Source organism: Dermochelys coriacea, chromosome 9, assembly GCF_009764565.3.
Source record: "Dermochelys coriacea isolate rDerCor1 chromosome 9, rDerCor1.pri.v4, whole genome shotgun sequence".
Classification (NCBI taxonomy): Eukaryota; Metazoa; Chordata; order Testudines; family Dermochelyidae; genus Dermochelys; species Dermochelys coriacea.
Window position 1 is genome coordinate 65,964,661 of NC_050076.1, and position 16,200 is coordinate 65,980,860.

At 51.3% G+C, this 16,200-nt stretch overlaps 1 protein-coding gene across 2 annotated transcripts in view; it reads right to left on the minus strand.

Annotated features, from left to right (window-relative positions):
• Nucleotides 1-2,076: 2,076 nt before the first annotated feature.
• The window catches only part of DRP2 (dystrophin related protein 2), a 47,347-nt gene continuing 33,223 nt past the window's right edge, over nt 2,077-16,200 (minus strand). Inside the window, exons 11-24 of one of the 2 annotated variants that reach the window (XM_038417461.2) lie at nt 16,068-16,142; nt 15,248-15,449; nt 14,821-14,906; nt 14,215-14,372; nt 13,732-13,898; nt 12,538-12,649; nt 11,861-11,997; nt 11,393-11,458; nt 10,237-10,302; nt 9,800-9,943; nt 8,659-8,896; nt 8,311-8,431; nt 7,769-7,855; nt 2,077-6,873 (exon numbers count right to left, since the gene is read on the minus strand). In XM_038417461.2, coding sequence (XP_038273389.1) covers nt 6,854-6,873; nt 7,769-7,855; nt 8,311-8,431; nt 8,659-8,896; nt 9,800-9,943; nt 10,237-10,302; nt 11,393-11,458; nt 11,861-11,997; nt 12,538-12,649; nt 13,732-13,898; nt 14,215-14,372; nt 14,821-14,906; nt 15,248-15,449; nt 16,068-16,142 — 1,679 coding nt within the window. In that variant the 3' untranslated portion in view covers nt 2,077-6,853. Of the gene's footprint in view, nt 6,874-7,718; nt 7,856-8,310; nt 8,432-8,658; nt 8,897-9,799; nt 9,944-10,236; nt 10,303-11,392; nt 11,459-11,860; nt 11,998-12,537; nt 12,650-13,731; nt 13,899-14,214; nt 14,373-14,820; nt 14,907-15,247; nt 15,450-16,067; nt 16,143-16,200 lie in introns of those variants that run through there. The other variant, XM_038417457.2, reaches the window with a different exon arrangement.

The window sequence follows — 16,200 nt, forward strand, 5'->3', positions numbered from 1 at the left end:
TAATGACCCATCCACTCCCATTCTTTATTCAAGCCTAATGTAATGGGGTCCAGTTTGCAAATTAATTTCAATTCAGCAGTTTCTCATTGGAGTCTGTTTTTGAAGTTTTTTTGTCATATTATTGCAACTTTTAGGTCTGTAATCGAGTGACCAGGGAGATTGAAGTGTTCTCTGACTGGTTTTTGAATGTTATAATTCTTGACTGATGACTCTCGTTATAGTTGGTATGGCAATACTCATTGTTTCATTGGGGGGAGGGACGCGCGCGCGTGTATCTTCCTACTGTATTTTCCACTGCATGCATCCGATGAAGTGGGTTTTAGCCCACGAAAGCTTGCTCAAATAAATGTGTTAGTCTCTAAGGTGCCACAAGAACTCCTCATTCTTTTTGCTGATACAGACTAACACGGCTACCACTCTGAAACCTGTCTGAAAGGGGTGGAGCTCACTGTTTTCACTTTGCCTTTAAAGCAGAGTTGGGGGAGAGGGGTGTATAGGGAGCAGCAGGCAAGAAGGGGGGAAATTATCTCCATTTACTGGTGTAATCCATGGGACTAGAGGCTGGATTCAGAGTGGGAAGCAAGATGGGGAAGTTATTAGTGTCTATAGGCCTCTGATCTGCCCAGAGCTCCATCTGCATTGGAGTTCAGCACCAGCAGGTCAGGACCCAGTTCAGCTCCCCCTTTTCCATATGGTGGGAGGGGGCTCCCAAATGCTGTGACTGAACTGACCATGGGAGGAATCTTGGGGAAAGGAACAGGGGAGGCCCCTGCAGAACCACAACCAGGCCTGCTGAGAGCTCATGCTGTTCCACCATTAGTAGCAGAGACCTGGCTTCTGCCCGTTATAAATTAAAAGGGAGAGAGGGATAGGCTGGGAGTTAGTGCTGGGACTAGAATCCAGGAGTTCTGTCAGCCTGTCTCTGACCTCGGGCAAGTCCTTCAGCTCAGCTATGCCTTAATTCCCTCATTTGGGGTGTTGAGACATAATCAGGAGTGCTTGTAAAGAATGTTGAGATTCTCAGGACAATATGCCTGGACCTGTGAGGCTAAAGGCAACTGAAAAGCCAGTTTCCTGGCTGAAAGGGTAGAAGGCTAGGTAAAACAAATACCATCCTGGAGTCACTAGCGCCCAAAGCGTGTTTTGGAGTGGGGAGACAGAGAGGGTTTGGCAGGAGGAGGAGAAATCTCTTTCCAGGGTTTCCTGTCTCGTACACTTGGGATCCCGTTTATAAGGTTCTTCCACACAACAGGCAAAGAAAAATCGTCTAAGCTAGGAACGTGGGACTTTACAACTAGAGCCATGGGTTTTAGCTATTTTTAAAAATTGAGCAGATTTTGTCAACAGATTTCAGAGTAGCAGCCGTGTTAGTCTGTATCCACAAAAAGAAAAGGAGGACTTGTGGCACCTTAGAGACTAACAAATTTATTTGAGCATAAGCTTTTGTGAGCTACAGCTCACTTCATCGGATGCATGAACAGAGTTGAGCTATATTCAGAGAAGAGCCTGGAAAAACGGGCACCTCCTTTATGTAGTGGCCCCTTTGTGTATCCAGACTCTTAACTACTTGCTGCTAATGACAAACATTCACACCTGCAGAGCCAGCAGTGCCATGGGAGAGGAGCTGGATTCTGGTCTGGCCTCATTTCATATACAGAATTGTTAATGAAGTTCCCATTGCTGAACCATTAGTCCTGGCAATGATGCATGAGCCAAAGAAGAAGCCAGCTCTGCTTCCAGATCCCAGGTGAGTTTGTAGCACTGGCAGAGGGGAAAAACACCACTTGTAAGCCAAGCAAATTTGGTCTGGAGTAGGACCATAGCCACCCACAGGAATCTGAGTAGTGGGTCACTCATCTGAGCATCCTGTGCCAGGTTCTTGCAAGGAAGGGAGCAGAGAAAGGAAGGGATGGATGCTTGCGCAGCAACATACTCCAGTCCTGAGGGAAGTTGCTTCCCATACTCTTGCACTTAGCAGTGGGATGCAGACAGGGAAGCCCAGAATGGCAGCTTCCCAGGGAGAGAGGGAGGGGAAACAACAGAAATAACAACAAGGCCAAAGCACCAGCAAAAGTATCAATATAAATATAAATACAAATTTATTCTCTTTTTCTAGAGCAGAAATAGAGAGAAGCCAGTGAGGACAGCACCACAGCAAACAGTACCCAGAGTTAACTAGTTTGTTCCCTTCTCAGCTTTAACAGAAATCCTGAACTCACTTATGCACAATACAATCTTTGCTTTTAAAGAAAACGTCCTAGAGGTTCGGCCGGTTGGCCTTGGCTGTATCTTTACTTATAGCGCAGAGCTAGCTCAGGGAGAGATCTCTAATTCTCTACAGCTGCCCTTTCCAAAGCGAAAGAGGGCAAAGCAATCAGGTCTGAGCCTCAAAGATATTTAGGCACCTAACAGATGGGAATTAGGTGCCCAAATACCTTTGAGGATCTAGGCCTCAGTGATTAAGGGAAGGAGCTCAGAGGAGGCACAAGAGAAAATGGAGGCCTGTCATTTTATAGCTAAAAACCCCACTAATTACATTAGTGTATCAGGTGGTTTTAATCAAGGCCTAGATTAGCACTCATAGCAAAGAGAGCTCTAGAGTGCCGCAGAACCATCGTGAGATGGGGAGCCAAGCCTGGGCAGGGGAAGAGGGAGAATGCTGTAGATAGGTCTGAAACTGGGGAATGCCCAGGAACACTTGTATTCAAGGAGGACAGAGCACAGGGGACTCCAAGGAGCACCCAGGGTTGAGGGTCTAGTAAAGCAGTGGGACACTTCAACTGCAGGGGGTCCCACTCTCTGGGCTTATTGCACTGTCAATAACTATCAATCCTTTTGTGTTCAGATGGAACACTAAGACTAACCCAGGCGCTCAGATGGGCAGTACCTTTGGGTGTTTCCATCTTCCTCTGTAGCATGAAGGAATGGGACACTTGCCAGGATTATTTGGGGGTCTCATTTAATCATTTCCCTGACAGTGCAGGGGCCTCGGGCACTGGTGCACTTCAGTCCTTCTGTCCTCTGCCTGTGACATGTCATAGTTTAGTGTCCTGTGATACTTGGCCTAATTCCAGTTGTTGGGTTTAGTATGTGGGGGCTGGGGTGTTGGTGGCTTGTGATAAACAGGAGGTGGTGGTCCCTTCTGCCCTTAAGCTCTGTCCCTGATCATGCCAGCCACCGCTCTAAACCAGTTGGGGAGATGAGCAGGCCCTGGCCTCTGCTCCCCAGAAGGGAGATTTCATGCAGGGAAAAGCAACGACTCCTGAACATGCTTTTAGAGGTGCCTTTGCCCAAATCTTGCCTTTCTCTCTCATTCTTAGCCACTTCCCAGTCTCGCCCTTCCACAGGCAAAACAATATCCCTGCTAACCCTTCTCCAGTTTGCTAGCAGAGGGAGCCATCTCCTTCCCCATTCCACAGCTGATAACGGGTGGCTCCAATCATCACTGCAGCAGGGCCCTTTGCCTGGGTCTGCATGTGGCAGGCAGCCTTGGAAGACACAGACCATGGTAGGAACAAACCCTTCCTGGCTCTCCTAGCACTAGGGCTAAGTGGTTTGTGTCTGTGAAGCATGGTGGTAAAGCAGATGAGGTGAACACCACCTGTCTGACTTGCTCCTCTCCCTTAGGGCCTGACTAGGCTAGAGGGGGTGCAACTGAGGTTTCCTCTCCTTTTCTCCTAACCTCTGCCTAGAGGGAGAAGTGCAACAGTTTGGTCTGGATTAATCCAAGGCTGTTCCTCCCTGATGGACTGGAGCCAGGGGGACCAGCATGAAGCCTGTTGGGGGTTGGTGAGATTCCCAAGGGGGGCAAAGCCAGCAGCAATTCCTCTGGGGAACAGCAACTACAGAGGGTGCTCTCACTTTGTCAGGGTCTGTGTCTCAGGCAGTCCCATCCGTGAGAGCTCTCCCCAGCTTCCGGCAGCATCACCCAGCCTGAGTCTTCTGCACTGGTCCCAAACACAGAACTTGCAAGACTGTCTCTGCAGAGACACGTGCTCCTCCACTAGACTGGTCAATCCCCACGCACGAGTGGCTCCAGTGCTCCCACTGACGACCTTCCTGGCAAAGAATGGGCCACAGGAATTTCCATCGCTGCAGCACTGAGAGAACACTGTGTTGCTACTCACACACAATCCACAGCCTTCTACAGCTGCCCTAATACAGGACAAGTGACCACATTTGGCTACTCAATACACATTAACCCTACTGCCCTACATGCTACAGTAAGCTTAATACCGCAATCCACAGCACCTCCAGTAAACAGCATGCTATAGCAACGCTAGCAATCTACAGTGCTTCCAATATACCCCCCAGGACAGCAATTCACTGGGCTACAAAGAGACACCAAAATCCACAGGACCTTTTACTACACAACATCACAGATCACAGGAACTCCTATGCACAATGTACAGTGTACTACAGCAAGCCTCATAATCCACAACATGCTGCACCAAACAAGATCCACAACATTACACAATATACCACCACAAAGTCAGTATCACAGAACCTCCAAGACACCAGAGCACTCCCTCAAACCTAACACAGCACTCTAAAGCGCCTTATACCCACCCCACTGCAGCCACCCTACCAGGCCACAATACACTACTGCAGTCCTAACACCACAGTCCACAGCACCTTCAATACACAAGAGCAAAGAGCAAAGCAAACCAGAACTTTTCCAATGCATAGCTGCAGCAGTCAGATCCCCACAACATAGGTTATATTGACTCTGGAGTTCTGTGATGAGTTCCCCATATAATATGCCTAATGTCATCAGCTTTGGAGAATGTAGCAACCCTAACACACACAGTCTGCATACGACATTCCACGCTGTTCTTCATAAAACTTCCTATTATGCCTCTACTACACTGCAACCTTATTGCCTTGCACCCCACAGCCCCTCCCCGCCAAGACAGAACATTTCATCCCATTCCCAGGGTACCTTTCCCCACCGGAGACCATGTTGCAGCCCCCCAGCTCTGCAGTCTTCTCAACCATAACACTTTGTCCCAGACAGACAACTTTCTGGAGCCTTCCAGATCCAAGTGTTCCAGAGAACACGTTGCTATGCTACAAGACACAACGCAATCCTGCATGTTTGCAACACAAGTTTTGTACACCCCGCCTCCCCCATGCCAAATAGTTCCCTCATTTAAGGAGAGACCCCAGCTGTACCCTCTGGGCTCCCAAACCAAACTACTTCCTGGGTTGCAGCAAATGATCTAGGGGCCCTAGCGCCAGATGAAGAGGGAGAGATTTTTAGAAGATGATGGAGCTCACCAGAGCACAGCTCCATCTCCTTCCTGATATGGCTCTGGCTGGTGCCACTGCCTCACAACATCATGTCCTGATACATCACCAAGAGATGTGAGCCTGCCCATTTCTCTTGCAACACCCTGGAAGAAAAGGAGCACATTTACCTACCAGATGTAGAAATGGAGGAGAGTCTGCCGCATGGGATGGAATTGCCAAATGGGCATAACAAAGTCAGTGAGCAGCCAGGGGACCAAAGCTAAAGTCTCTAACGGCCTCAGGAGAGATGAATACGAAGAACCCACTAGACACACGTCTTTGTTGCTGGGATAATCCCCCATTTCCAGTGTGTCGGGATTCAGCTGATAGATCAGGGCCACCTGTTTTATTTAGTTTAAACTTTCCATCCTGGGAGGAGCTGGGGCCCCTTATTATAACTATGGGAGGGGAGGTTGTTCCAGCCCTGACTCTGGTGTTACAGTGACAGACAGCTTGGAAGGGAAATGAACCCTGGATTCGCATCCTAGTGCCACTAGTCAATCCCACTGCACTGAGATCACCTAGGGGGAGTTTCTAGGCCAGGGGCAGCACAAACCATGCCTCTAATGGGGAGTTGTAAGAGTAAATGATAGCACAAAAGGTGTGTCCTCTCAAAAGCAGATGCTAGAATAGACCCAATGAGTGAGGCGGAAATTATCACTGAACAAGGTATTAGAATTTAATGCGTGAGTGAGTCCACGATAGTATTTGAGTACATTACATTATATATATATATATATATATATATATATATATATGGTAAATTAAACGCTAAGGCTCTCGGTTATAAAGCTCCTCTCCAGATAAGGCTACTAGTTGGGCTGAAGCTGTATTATTGACTCCTCCCTTCCCCCTTTCACCCTCCCTGCACTGTTCCCACTAGGCAAGCACCCCCAGTCTGGACCTGGAGATCCCGGGGTACCAGGCAATTGACAGAGTTCAGTTAGTCAGACTCGCAGCCTTTGGCCGTTAACAAAAAAGGTATTAAAATAGATACTCGGAGGCTGTTTACTGTCCAGTTGCTGCAGGAGCATGAGGCTGCCTGGTGCCCAGCAGGAGGCTGTCTGGGAGCAGAAGCAGCCCACACAGCTGAAGTGGGCTAAGGCTGGGCTGGGCTCTGCCATCCCCTGTAGGCGATTTCCTTACCTGTCTTACATCAGTCACAAGGAGGGCGACAGTTTGTGACCAGCGAGGGAGGGGGAAATCTCTGCATGTGTTTCATGTTCAATACCATCTCAGGGTTTCAGTTCCTGGGTTTCTTTTGAATGCTTTAGAGAGTTCCTTAAATCCAGACCCCAGAACACTTGGTCGGAACTGGCTGGTCCTCATTCAGGATAGTTCAAGCCAGAACTCCACAGATCCTGCAGTCACATTCCCATGTGGCCAGTGGGCGTTCCCCTGAGATCTTCGGACATTGGTGGACTTCATGGAGGCCATTCCACTGGAGTGCCCCCAAGAGGGTCTGAGGGAAGCCCATCCAAGGAGGAGTGAGAGGATGAGAGGTGTGGGAGGAAAGCAACCAAGAAGCTGGTTAGACAAAGCCTCTTACCCACGGGAGGTGTTAGATAAGGGAGGTCACACCTGAAAGAAAAGTCAAGAGGTCACATGAGATGGAATTTGGAAGCCACCTTGGTTAGAACTATCACATTAATAAACTAAGTGGAGGAAGATTCGCCAGAAAGTTCTCCCCTGCTGTTCTCCCCAGCACACACACAGGAACCCCTGGGTCTGTTGTACTGGAGCAGGAAAGGAGGTTCATATGGAGGATTATGGAGCTATAACACGAGATTAAAAGAGCAGCCATGTCCAGTAGCTATTAAAGAGGCATTGCTCAAGCAATAGCCCAGTGTTAGAGGTGCTAAGTCCCATGCTCTATCCAAAGACCATGCTGGTGTTGTGAGAAGAGAGTGGGCCATTCAGAGTAACACCAGCTACTAAACATTCCCAGCTGAGAATCCGCTTTCTCTGGGTATCTAGGAGGACATGAGTGATTTCTTCAGATATGTGAAGGGGTCTGGTCTTTGCCGCCTCATTAGGGTGATGGGTAGTGGCTCCAGGCTGGGATGGAAAGAGGGGAGTTGGTCCAAGGTGATCAGATTTAGCGATACCAGGAACCTGATGGAGTCAGGTATGTTCCTTTTCAGCAGCAGTGGAAACCATCTGGAGCACAGGGCTACCCTGACTGATGTCTCTCTCCAGGGCAGAAGGCTGCCCCTATGTCTGGTTGCACTCTCCTGGGGCAAAGGCTGCAGTTCTTAGCAGTTGCAGAGCTTTTCCACAGTTAGGAGGAATTCCTTCTTCTCCTCCCTGAAATCTATGCCACCACAAGTCCAAGCAGCTCTTTGGCAGTGCGTGACAGCTGGGTCCCAATTGTTGCAGGACTGGCTGAACGAGGGCTAGGGCTTCATTTGAGCCAAGCAAGACACTCATTTTAGAGAGGAGTAAGAAACCAGCAAAGGGGATTTCACTCCAGTACCTTGGGCGTTGGGGAAGGCACTCCTCAGTTTCTCCATGATGTCCTCCAAACACAGACTGACATCCCGTGCCCTCGTCTCCACCTCATCTGGGGAGGGGTACAGAAAAAGCAAAGGTGCAATTATAGGCATTTTTCAGGGATTTATCTCCTTATGGATACCAGGTAGGCTAGATCCAGAAGGCAGGATAGTGTGATCAGGAGACAGGACAGGGACTGGCAGCACTGCAGACAGACGCCCTGTTCATGGGGCTAGGCAGTGCACGGCTGCTCATAAAGCAGAGGGCTGGAGAACCTAGAAAACGAAGATCTGTGTTTCATAGCAAGGCAGACCAGGAAGGTGATGGGCTGGTGACAGAGGAGCGACTGAGTGCACTGGACACTCCGGCTCTCCACTCTGATCAGCAGATGAATGGGCCTTTCTTGTAGCACAGTGACCCACCCCATATCTTGGCATGTCACAGGGAATGGGGATGAGGCCCGAGTCAGGTGACCGGGGCTGGCAAGGGGCACAAGAGATCTAACATCCAACTCCAGAGCCTCACCTGCAGCTTCGGTTTCAGGGGTGTTGTGCTCCTTCTCCCTGGGCTGACTTCCCTCCGACGGATGGGGCGAGGAAGCTAAGGAAGAGGCCACGGAGCCATTGACGTCCAAATCAGTCGGTGGCTGGAAAGAAAGAGGCATCATAAAAAAGTTTTCTGATGTTCCCTGGTTCCACATTCCTCCTTCCTTGTCGTTCGTCTGCAACCTTCTGCACATCCATTACCAGAACCTGCCACCCACACAGCCTCCCTGCCTGCAGTATTGCAGCTCCTCTCCCAGCCCCATCATACCAAAGACCTCTCAGATACTGGACTCTGCACCCTGCTCTCCTTCCGATCCCTGTGAGGTACCTGCAGTAGCAACTCTCTGAGGCGATGCAGCTGGGATTCCAGCTGCTTGTTATGGTCCTCCAGGATCTGCATTCGGGTCTCCAGGCGGCTCTTGTGTTGCCGAAGGATCCTTGCTTCAGCCAGGAGCTCATCATTGTGCGGCTCTTGGGCTGATTCCGGAGACCCTTCTGCCACAGTGGGGGACTCCACTGCCTCATCGTGCTGCCATTTCAGACGTCTCAGCTCTCTTTGGAGGATCCTGCAGAAGGGACAGTCAGGATCCAAGCAGCGACTCCACCAGCTCTGGGGAGAAGACTGGAATCCCTGAACTGGCCCCCTACAGTAACTGTGGGCACAGGATGGACAACCCACCACCGAGAAAGCCCTCCTGGGCTGATTTCTTATCACCACATTTGTCTGAGGGCTCAGGATTCAGCGTCCCCTGACTTCTCTGCCTGGTACCAAGTCGATACCTGCCCCTCGTTCTGCACCAGTTCCCAACAGTTTCCTAAACATGTCAGCAATGAACTAAACTTGAGGGAAACAAACAGCTCAGCTCTGGGAAATAAGCCTCCCTTTGAACCTGGCTCTGTGCCTAGCAGATGGCTCCTCAATGCTTGGGCCATAGCTGCCCAGCAATGGTGATAAATCAAAAAAATGGGAGACAGAAGAGACCTACAATGGCTGGTTCAGCTAGTACCTAGGTCAGGACAAAGCCAGAATATTTTCCAGTCTTGCTTTAGATGTCCCAGATAACAGGGCTCCTGCCACTTCCCACGGGAGAAAGTGCCACTTTAATACCGCTTGCTCTCCAGAAGTTTGATTACTAGTGAGCCTACATGTCCCCTTCCTCTACTTCACCCCATTACTTCAAATTATACTTACTGGAGCTAAATAAGGCAGCTCTGTGATGTGTCCCATCCCCTCTCAATACCTGCAGACAGTTCTCACATCTCAGTCAAGCTAGACATATTGTGCTCTATCCATCCCCTTCCATCAGTCATTCCCCCCAGTCCCTGCAATCGTTTCCATCGCTCCTCTCTGAACTCCCGCCTGCTCATCCAGCCCTTGGTGAGCCGGCTAAGACAGTGTTTCTCTGGCTCCTTTCCTCTTTGAACCAACCCCAGTTTCACCTAGCCATGGCTTTTGGCCACACACATACCTGTTCTCATCCTCTAAATGAGCCAGGATTCTCTCCAGCTCCCCCTTATCCTCTGTGTTTAGGCTGTCCTCTACCTTTGGGCTGCTCACCAGCTCTCTGTCTGTGATTGGGCTGGATTGACGCAACAGGTACTGATCCTCATCCCTGTCACAAAACACCAGGAGGAGATTGGTGAGGGAACTCTAGTGATGGGAGCACGAGTGGAAGGAACAGCTGCACGGAGGGGTTTTTGTACAAGAGAGAGGCTGGTTCTGTATTGCTCAGAGCAGGGGAATCCAACTCCTGGGTACAGAGAGTGACTATGCACCACAGATAGTGCAGGACAGATAATAGAGGAGGAGCTTCTCACATGCCCCAGACAGCCAGCCTCAGTATATCTCCCCATGCAAGCTTTGCAGAGAAATACATTCAAAATATAGAGAGATGCATCAACTCACAGGCTATCGTCTGGGGACAAGCTGTCATTAAACAAGGAACAGTTCTGGCTTTCCATCTCTGCGAGCCTGGGGAAACAAAACTGTGTTCATACGTGAACCAGTGGATGTGTCTGTATGTTCTATACACCACAGTTCCCGGAGTCTCCTGCAGACGACTAGACTGGACATCTTCCCAGCTGTTCTGCCCCCAGTGTCCCTGTCACTTTTTTTGTTCTAAACATTTTTGTCCTTCATAGAAAAAAATGGTAAACATGGGTAGATTGTCCTGAGAGAGATGAGCCCTCCATGTGGAGGCCACCCAGGGCTCATCACAACCGAGCAGCTGTTCCATGGAGCATATGAACTTCAATCCTACCTGGAGGGTGGGGCAGTATTAGGGCACTGGTCTGGGAGACCCAGGGTCAATTCCCAGCTTCATCACAGAGCCCCACTGTGGCCATGCCCTAGGCACTTAGGCCCAGATCCACACAGGTCTTTATGCTTCTAAATCATTGATTTAAATGGAATTGAAGCCTAAATACCTGTATAGATCAGGCCCCTCATCTCTGTGCTCAGTTCCACACCTGGGTGATGGGGACAATAGCATTGCCCTGTCTCACAGGGGAATTGGGTGGAACAATGCTTTATGGATTGGGAAGCTACAGCACTGGGGCCCATGAAGTCCCATGGAGCGACCTGAGGCAATGGCTGGGAACAAAAACCCCAAGGAGGTTGGTGAGGGTGTAACTGGCTTGGACAGTGGTCTGGCTTGTCTCTTAGGGGAAGCATCGCAGCTCAGTAGGCCTCTTCTTTAAATATGAAATTCATGAATGAAAATGAAGGTTCCGTAGAAACAGAATGGTCGCATCCCAGCCCAGATTAGCCCATCTGGGCATCCCACTCCAAAGGGGGCCCGGCAGCTGCATCACTACCCTTCTTCCCCTCCCAGGACCAGGGCTCCATGTTTTGGAACTAACCTGAGCCAATTTTAGCCACGATCCATGCCTGTGAAGTGATTTTAGTCAGTGTCACCTGGAAAGCCCCAGCAGAGGAGTGTGTGGAGGAGGTGGGGGCACTTGGATTGTTGGGGTTACTTCACCCTGCAAATCGCAGAGTGAAGGCTGCACACAAGGCGGACAGGAGACCTCATTGGGCAGCCTGCACCGGCATGTGGTACCTGCTGGCGAAGTGTTCGATCCGGGAGTGGGTATCGGCATGCGGTAACATCGGGGAGGAGGCTGGTCTGGAAGAGAGACACACAGGTCAGTGAGGCTGTGTGGTTCCTTACTCTGACCTCTGACTACGAGACGCTACCCCGGTCCCATTTGGGTCTAGAAGTGCCAGGGAGAGTTTGGAGAAGCATCACTCCCGTGAGGTTAAACAGGAAGTTGGAAGCAGCTTCTCCACCAAACCCTCCATCAAGGGAGGACGATGGGAATCCCAGGTCTTCTTCCAAGGCCAAGACACCAATCCAGCCTCTAGAGTGAAACCTGAACCATCTTCACTCTCTGATCCCTGCAGTGGGATCATTTCCATTTGAATTTCTGCCCCCCCTCCCACAACTGGAAGGTCCCCGTCTATGTGTATCTGGGGGAGCGGGGCAGGAGTATCAGACAGGGCTGGTTGATGCGACAGTAGCACTCACGTCTCACTGAAGTCAGCTTCCAGCACAGACTGGACGGGCAGGTAGCCTCTCTGTGGATGCTTGCTGAAGTACTGCTTGGACCGGAACTTGTTTTTTAGAGTCGTAGCAAAGTCCCTCATGTTCTCACTAGAGGTGGTCTGCAGAGAAACAGACACACCAAGGCTTTAGTGAGTAAGGGGTGGGGGCATCCAAAGGAAAGAAATCCCTCAAGCCCAGCCTCAAACAGGGCAGAGGGGGAGAGTTTCCAGAGCACAGGCCAAAGGTGCATGCAAGAATTGTGCAACAAGAGGGAAGAGCACGAGCAAACAGCTGCACATGGAATCAGGAGCGTGGCTTGTCATATCACAGTGCAAGGCCATGCCAACATGCCCAGTATCGGGGACTGTCTCTGCACTTTGCATGAATGGGCTGGAGTGGCAGAGCCTGTGTTTACTGTGACAGCTTTGTAATCAGCAAAATGCACTTGTGTAGGCAGCTTCCGTCACGCACAGGGAGAGATGAACAAAACATTGGCTAAGCCATTTCTGGCACAAGGCTACCCGCAACAGGAGGGGGGTACAGCACTGAATGAAGAGTTTCCTGCAATATCCTAGGCTAGCTGCCCTTGGCTCCCTAGCCACGTGAAACTGCGAGTGCTCAGCACTCCCAGCACGGCAGCGGGCACCCCAGCTCCGTACCGGGGTATAGTATTCCATGATGGGATAGTGGAGCTTGTTCCCTTTGCTGGCTCGTCCGGTCAAGAAGCAGGTCTGACAGATATCCACGTTGAACTGCTTCAGGCTGCGGTACCTGGGAAGATGAAGTGGAGTGAGGGAGACGGCACCAATCTTTGATGTTTTGTCTCCAAGCCTCCCACCTCCAGGGGCTCTCAGCAGGGGACCACTTGCGGTAGCGTGTCTGGCTCACATCGTGTGCGCCTCACAGACCATGGCAGCTTTGGTTTATCTTGTACATCACTGAACCTAAAGCACAGCTCAGAGGCGCTGACCCATTCACTGTCCCCCGAAGCCAGCAAGCTCCCTCCCTCTCTTCCTGTGGGGACAGAGGGTCTCTCCATTTGATATTTGTGGCAGTACCTGTCTGAGGCACTGCTGATACGAATGCCCAAATTATTGACATGGAGATCAGAGGTCACATCTAAAACCTACTGCAAGTCTAGGGCAAATGGCCTTTTCAGCACAGGGCCCAGCTGTTGACCTGCCCCTGCTGATGGGGGCCCGCCAGTAACGCCTCCAGAATGGCCACAACCTGCCCAAGTGCTAGATAAACCCGCTTCTGGCAGAGACCTCATCTCCCAGCCTCAGGGGAGAGTGGGTGAGGGTGAGGACCCCACCCCAGCCCCATGGCCCCAGCACACCCTTTTTATTTTAATATATTTGGTGTGACTGTGGCCCTGGGTTGGCGGCTGCTATCCACACATCAGGCATGGCCTGGGCAGTGCAAGCTTCCCTCGGATCTGCTGACAGGCCTCTGCCCTACTGGCATGGGAAAGCAGCTCAGTCTCCCTGCTGAGGTAGCCAGCTAAGGGTCCAATAAGTACCTGCAGTTGGTACTTCGTGATGGTCTCTGTACAGGGATAAACGTCTATCAAGTCATTTCACAGAGGTCACAAACACTTGACAGCTGGGTCAGCTTTCTGTCACACCCACCGAGCCAGGGTCCAGCAGACCTGGCTGAGGTCCCATTCCACGCAGGGTCCACACCCTCACTCACTCTCCCGAGGCTGGGAGATGAGGTCTCTGCCAGGAGTGGGTTTGTCTAGCACTTGGGTGAGATTCATCCCAGTATAACCCCACTACCACTGGCTCCCGCAGAGTTCCCCTTGTTCCTAAACTGGCTGCAGGGACTGCACACACAGTTGCTCTCCGTACCTGAAGCCTTTGATGGGACACTGTTTGCAGACAGAGCATTTGGTTTGGTGCTTCATCTGCTCAGCAATGGTCACTCTGTGCAGGACAGCCAGCCACACCATGGACTGTGGCTCCAGGTTGGCCCATTCCAGGAACTGGACGACCTCGATCACAGGCTTCCCATTACTCTAAGGAAAGAGGAGAGAGACAGGAGCAGACCAAGCTGTGAAACACCATCATGGCTCCAAGCACGGAGTGAGGCAGAGATCTCTGCTAGCCAATACCTGGGGTGCCTCCTTTTCCATCCCCGCATCTCTGTCCCTCTCCCTGCTGAGCTGGTACCATACCCACTTCAAAGAAGGCATGTACATCACAGGAGGTAGCTCCGACATTGATCTTCCCCGGAGCCATTCCCAGAGCTGCTGCCACTGCCTCCCTGCCCATTGGATGGACCCCTCGGGAAGGGAAAAGGCAGAAGGAAGCATCGCCACTGACGTTACTTACGAAGCGGAAGCAGCTGCGGACACTGGGCTCCACATTGCTGCCCCCAAACGCCGCCACCTCTCCCAACTGGCGCGGAACCTGAATGGCCTCATGCAGCAGGATATTGAGGTGCCGCTGGTCGCACAGACCGCCGGGATTCGCCACCTGGCCAAAGAGATCTGCCAGGAGATGGCCCAGCACCACAGCAATCAAGAGAACAAGGGTGAGAGACGAACAGCACAGACACTCCCATTACAGTTGTGCAGGTGCGTGCCTACCCCCCACCCCAGGCTGGGGATGCAGCTTTATTTGGGCAAGAGGAAGGGAAGCGAGAGGACGGAGATGAAGCAAGGCTTGGAGCTTTGATCCCAAGACTGACCCTTTGCCACAGCTGAGCTGAGGAGTTCACCTGAGTGTGTCTATATTTGCACTGCAGCATTGTAGTCCCAGCCTACTAATCTAGGAGGTATGGGATTCAGAGAAAGAGGAGGAGTCATAATGCAGAGATTAGTCATGGTAGGAGGCTCCCATCAGGCAGGCCTCCTTGCTCAGAAACTTTACTAAGCCCGGAAGCCTCCCACTCCTGCTCTGACCTAGTTATTCCACGGACCCTGGGTGGTGACTCACACTGGAATTTCTCCTTCACCTCTGTGCCACACAGACATGCAATGCCAGTCTTGAAGGACAGCGCTCGCATCTTCCCGCTGCGACCGCTGAAAAACAGAGAGGCACAACGCTGAGCCCCTCTGTTCTGCGAAGGTCGTTTTCTTAACAGAGCCCAATCGGTGCCTGCTGGGAGTTCAACAGCATGAGCTTCCTCCCAGCAATGCTAGCTGGACCACTGCAATGCCAACTTCTTCCCAGGAGTGCCTTGCCTATGCCAGCTGGGCCCCAGCCCATGGCAATGTGAGCTTCCTTGCAGCACTGGCCTGGCAGTACCCACCCGAGCTCCAGAAGTGAGGTTCCCCTCCACGCAGTGCCCAGGCAGTGCACCAGCTCCAGCAGCGCCAGCTTTATGGCTTTGAAAGGAGCCAGGGAAGCTGAGAGCAGGTACCTATCGAAAACGTTGAGCAGCCAGTTGAGACTCATGTCCACGCAGAGCGGCACGTTGACCAGAATGCCCCTCTCCTCCTCCAGCCGCTCATAGAGGGCAGTCAGGCAGTGGATGACCTCCACCACATCCATCATGCGATCGCCGGGCTGTAGCTCATGCTCATTAAAGATTTCCAAGGCTGTGGCCAGAGTCACCAGGTCCACTGAGCAGGCCAGGGGCAGAGAAGTGAGGGATTGGAGGAGCAGGGAACAGGGAAAGGAAAGATTACAGATCAGAACGGAGAGGAGAGGTATGGACACCTTCTCTGAAGACATCAGTCCCAAACACCACAAAAATACATCATCAAAGGGCCACCATCTATTTAAAAGCCACCTTTCTGTCTGGCATTCTTTCCCCTACTGTGGTTACACATAACAGCTAAGATCCCAGTCACTGAAAGATTACAGGGAAACAGTGTCTCACTATTTTTTTCCGTGTGTTTACTCTGGCCATTGGAGAGCACTTTGTGTAGCGTCTCACTGCCCAGCGAGTCAGTTTCCCCTCTTTGTGTTGGCCTTCCACAGCAACATAGCAGAGAAAAAGATGTGAAAGCAGAGGAAAATGGGACTGAAAAGCCACAAGAATCACAGGGGCTCCGACATGAGGGTAGGACTGACCCTACCATTAACATAATTGTCGAACTTGATCAGAGAGAGTTGACAGTCTCATCGAACCAACCCCAAACCCAATCAGTTGCTGCACTCCAACCTCTCCTTGTAAGCACTGAAAGGCTCCCCAGAGCAGGAGGGCAGGAGAGGCAAGGATGGTGTCTGGTACTCACACCGCAGAGCTTTCTGGACACGGCGCAGCTTCATGGCTGTCCGATACGCAGAGAATTTGATGTTGTTCAAATCGGCTGCAAAACAACACAAAATAATGAATACAATTGTGGCCCTGTGCATCTTCATACTCAG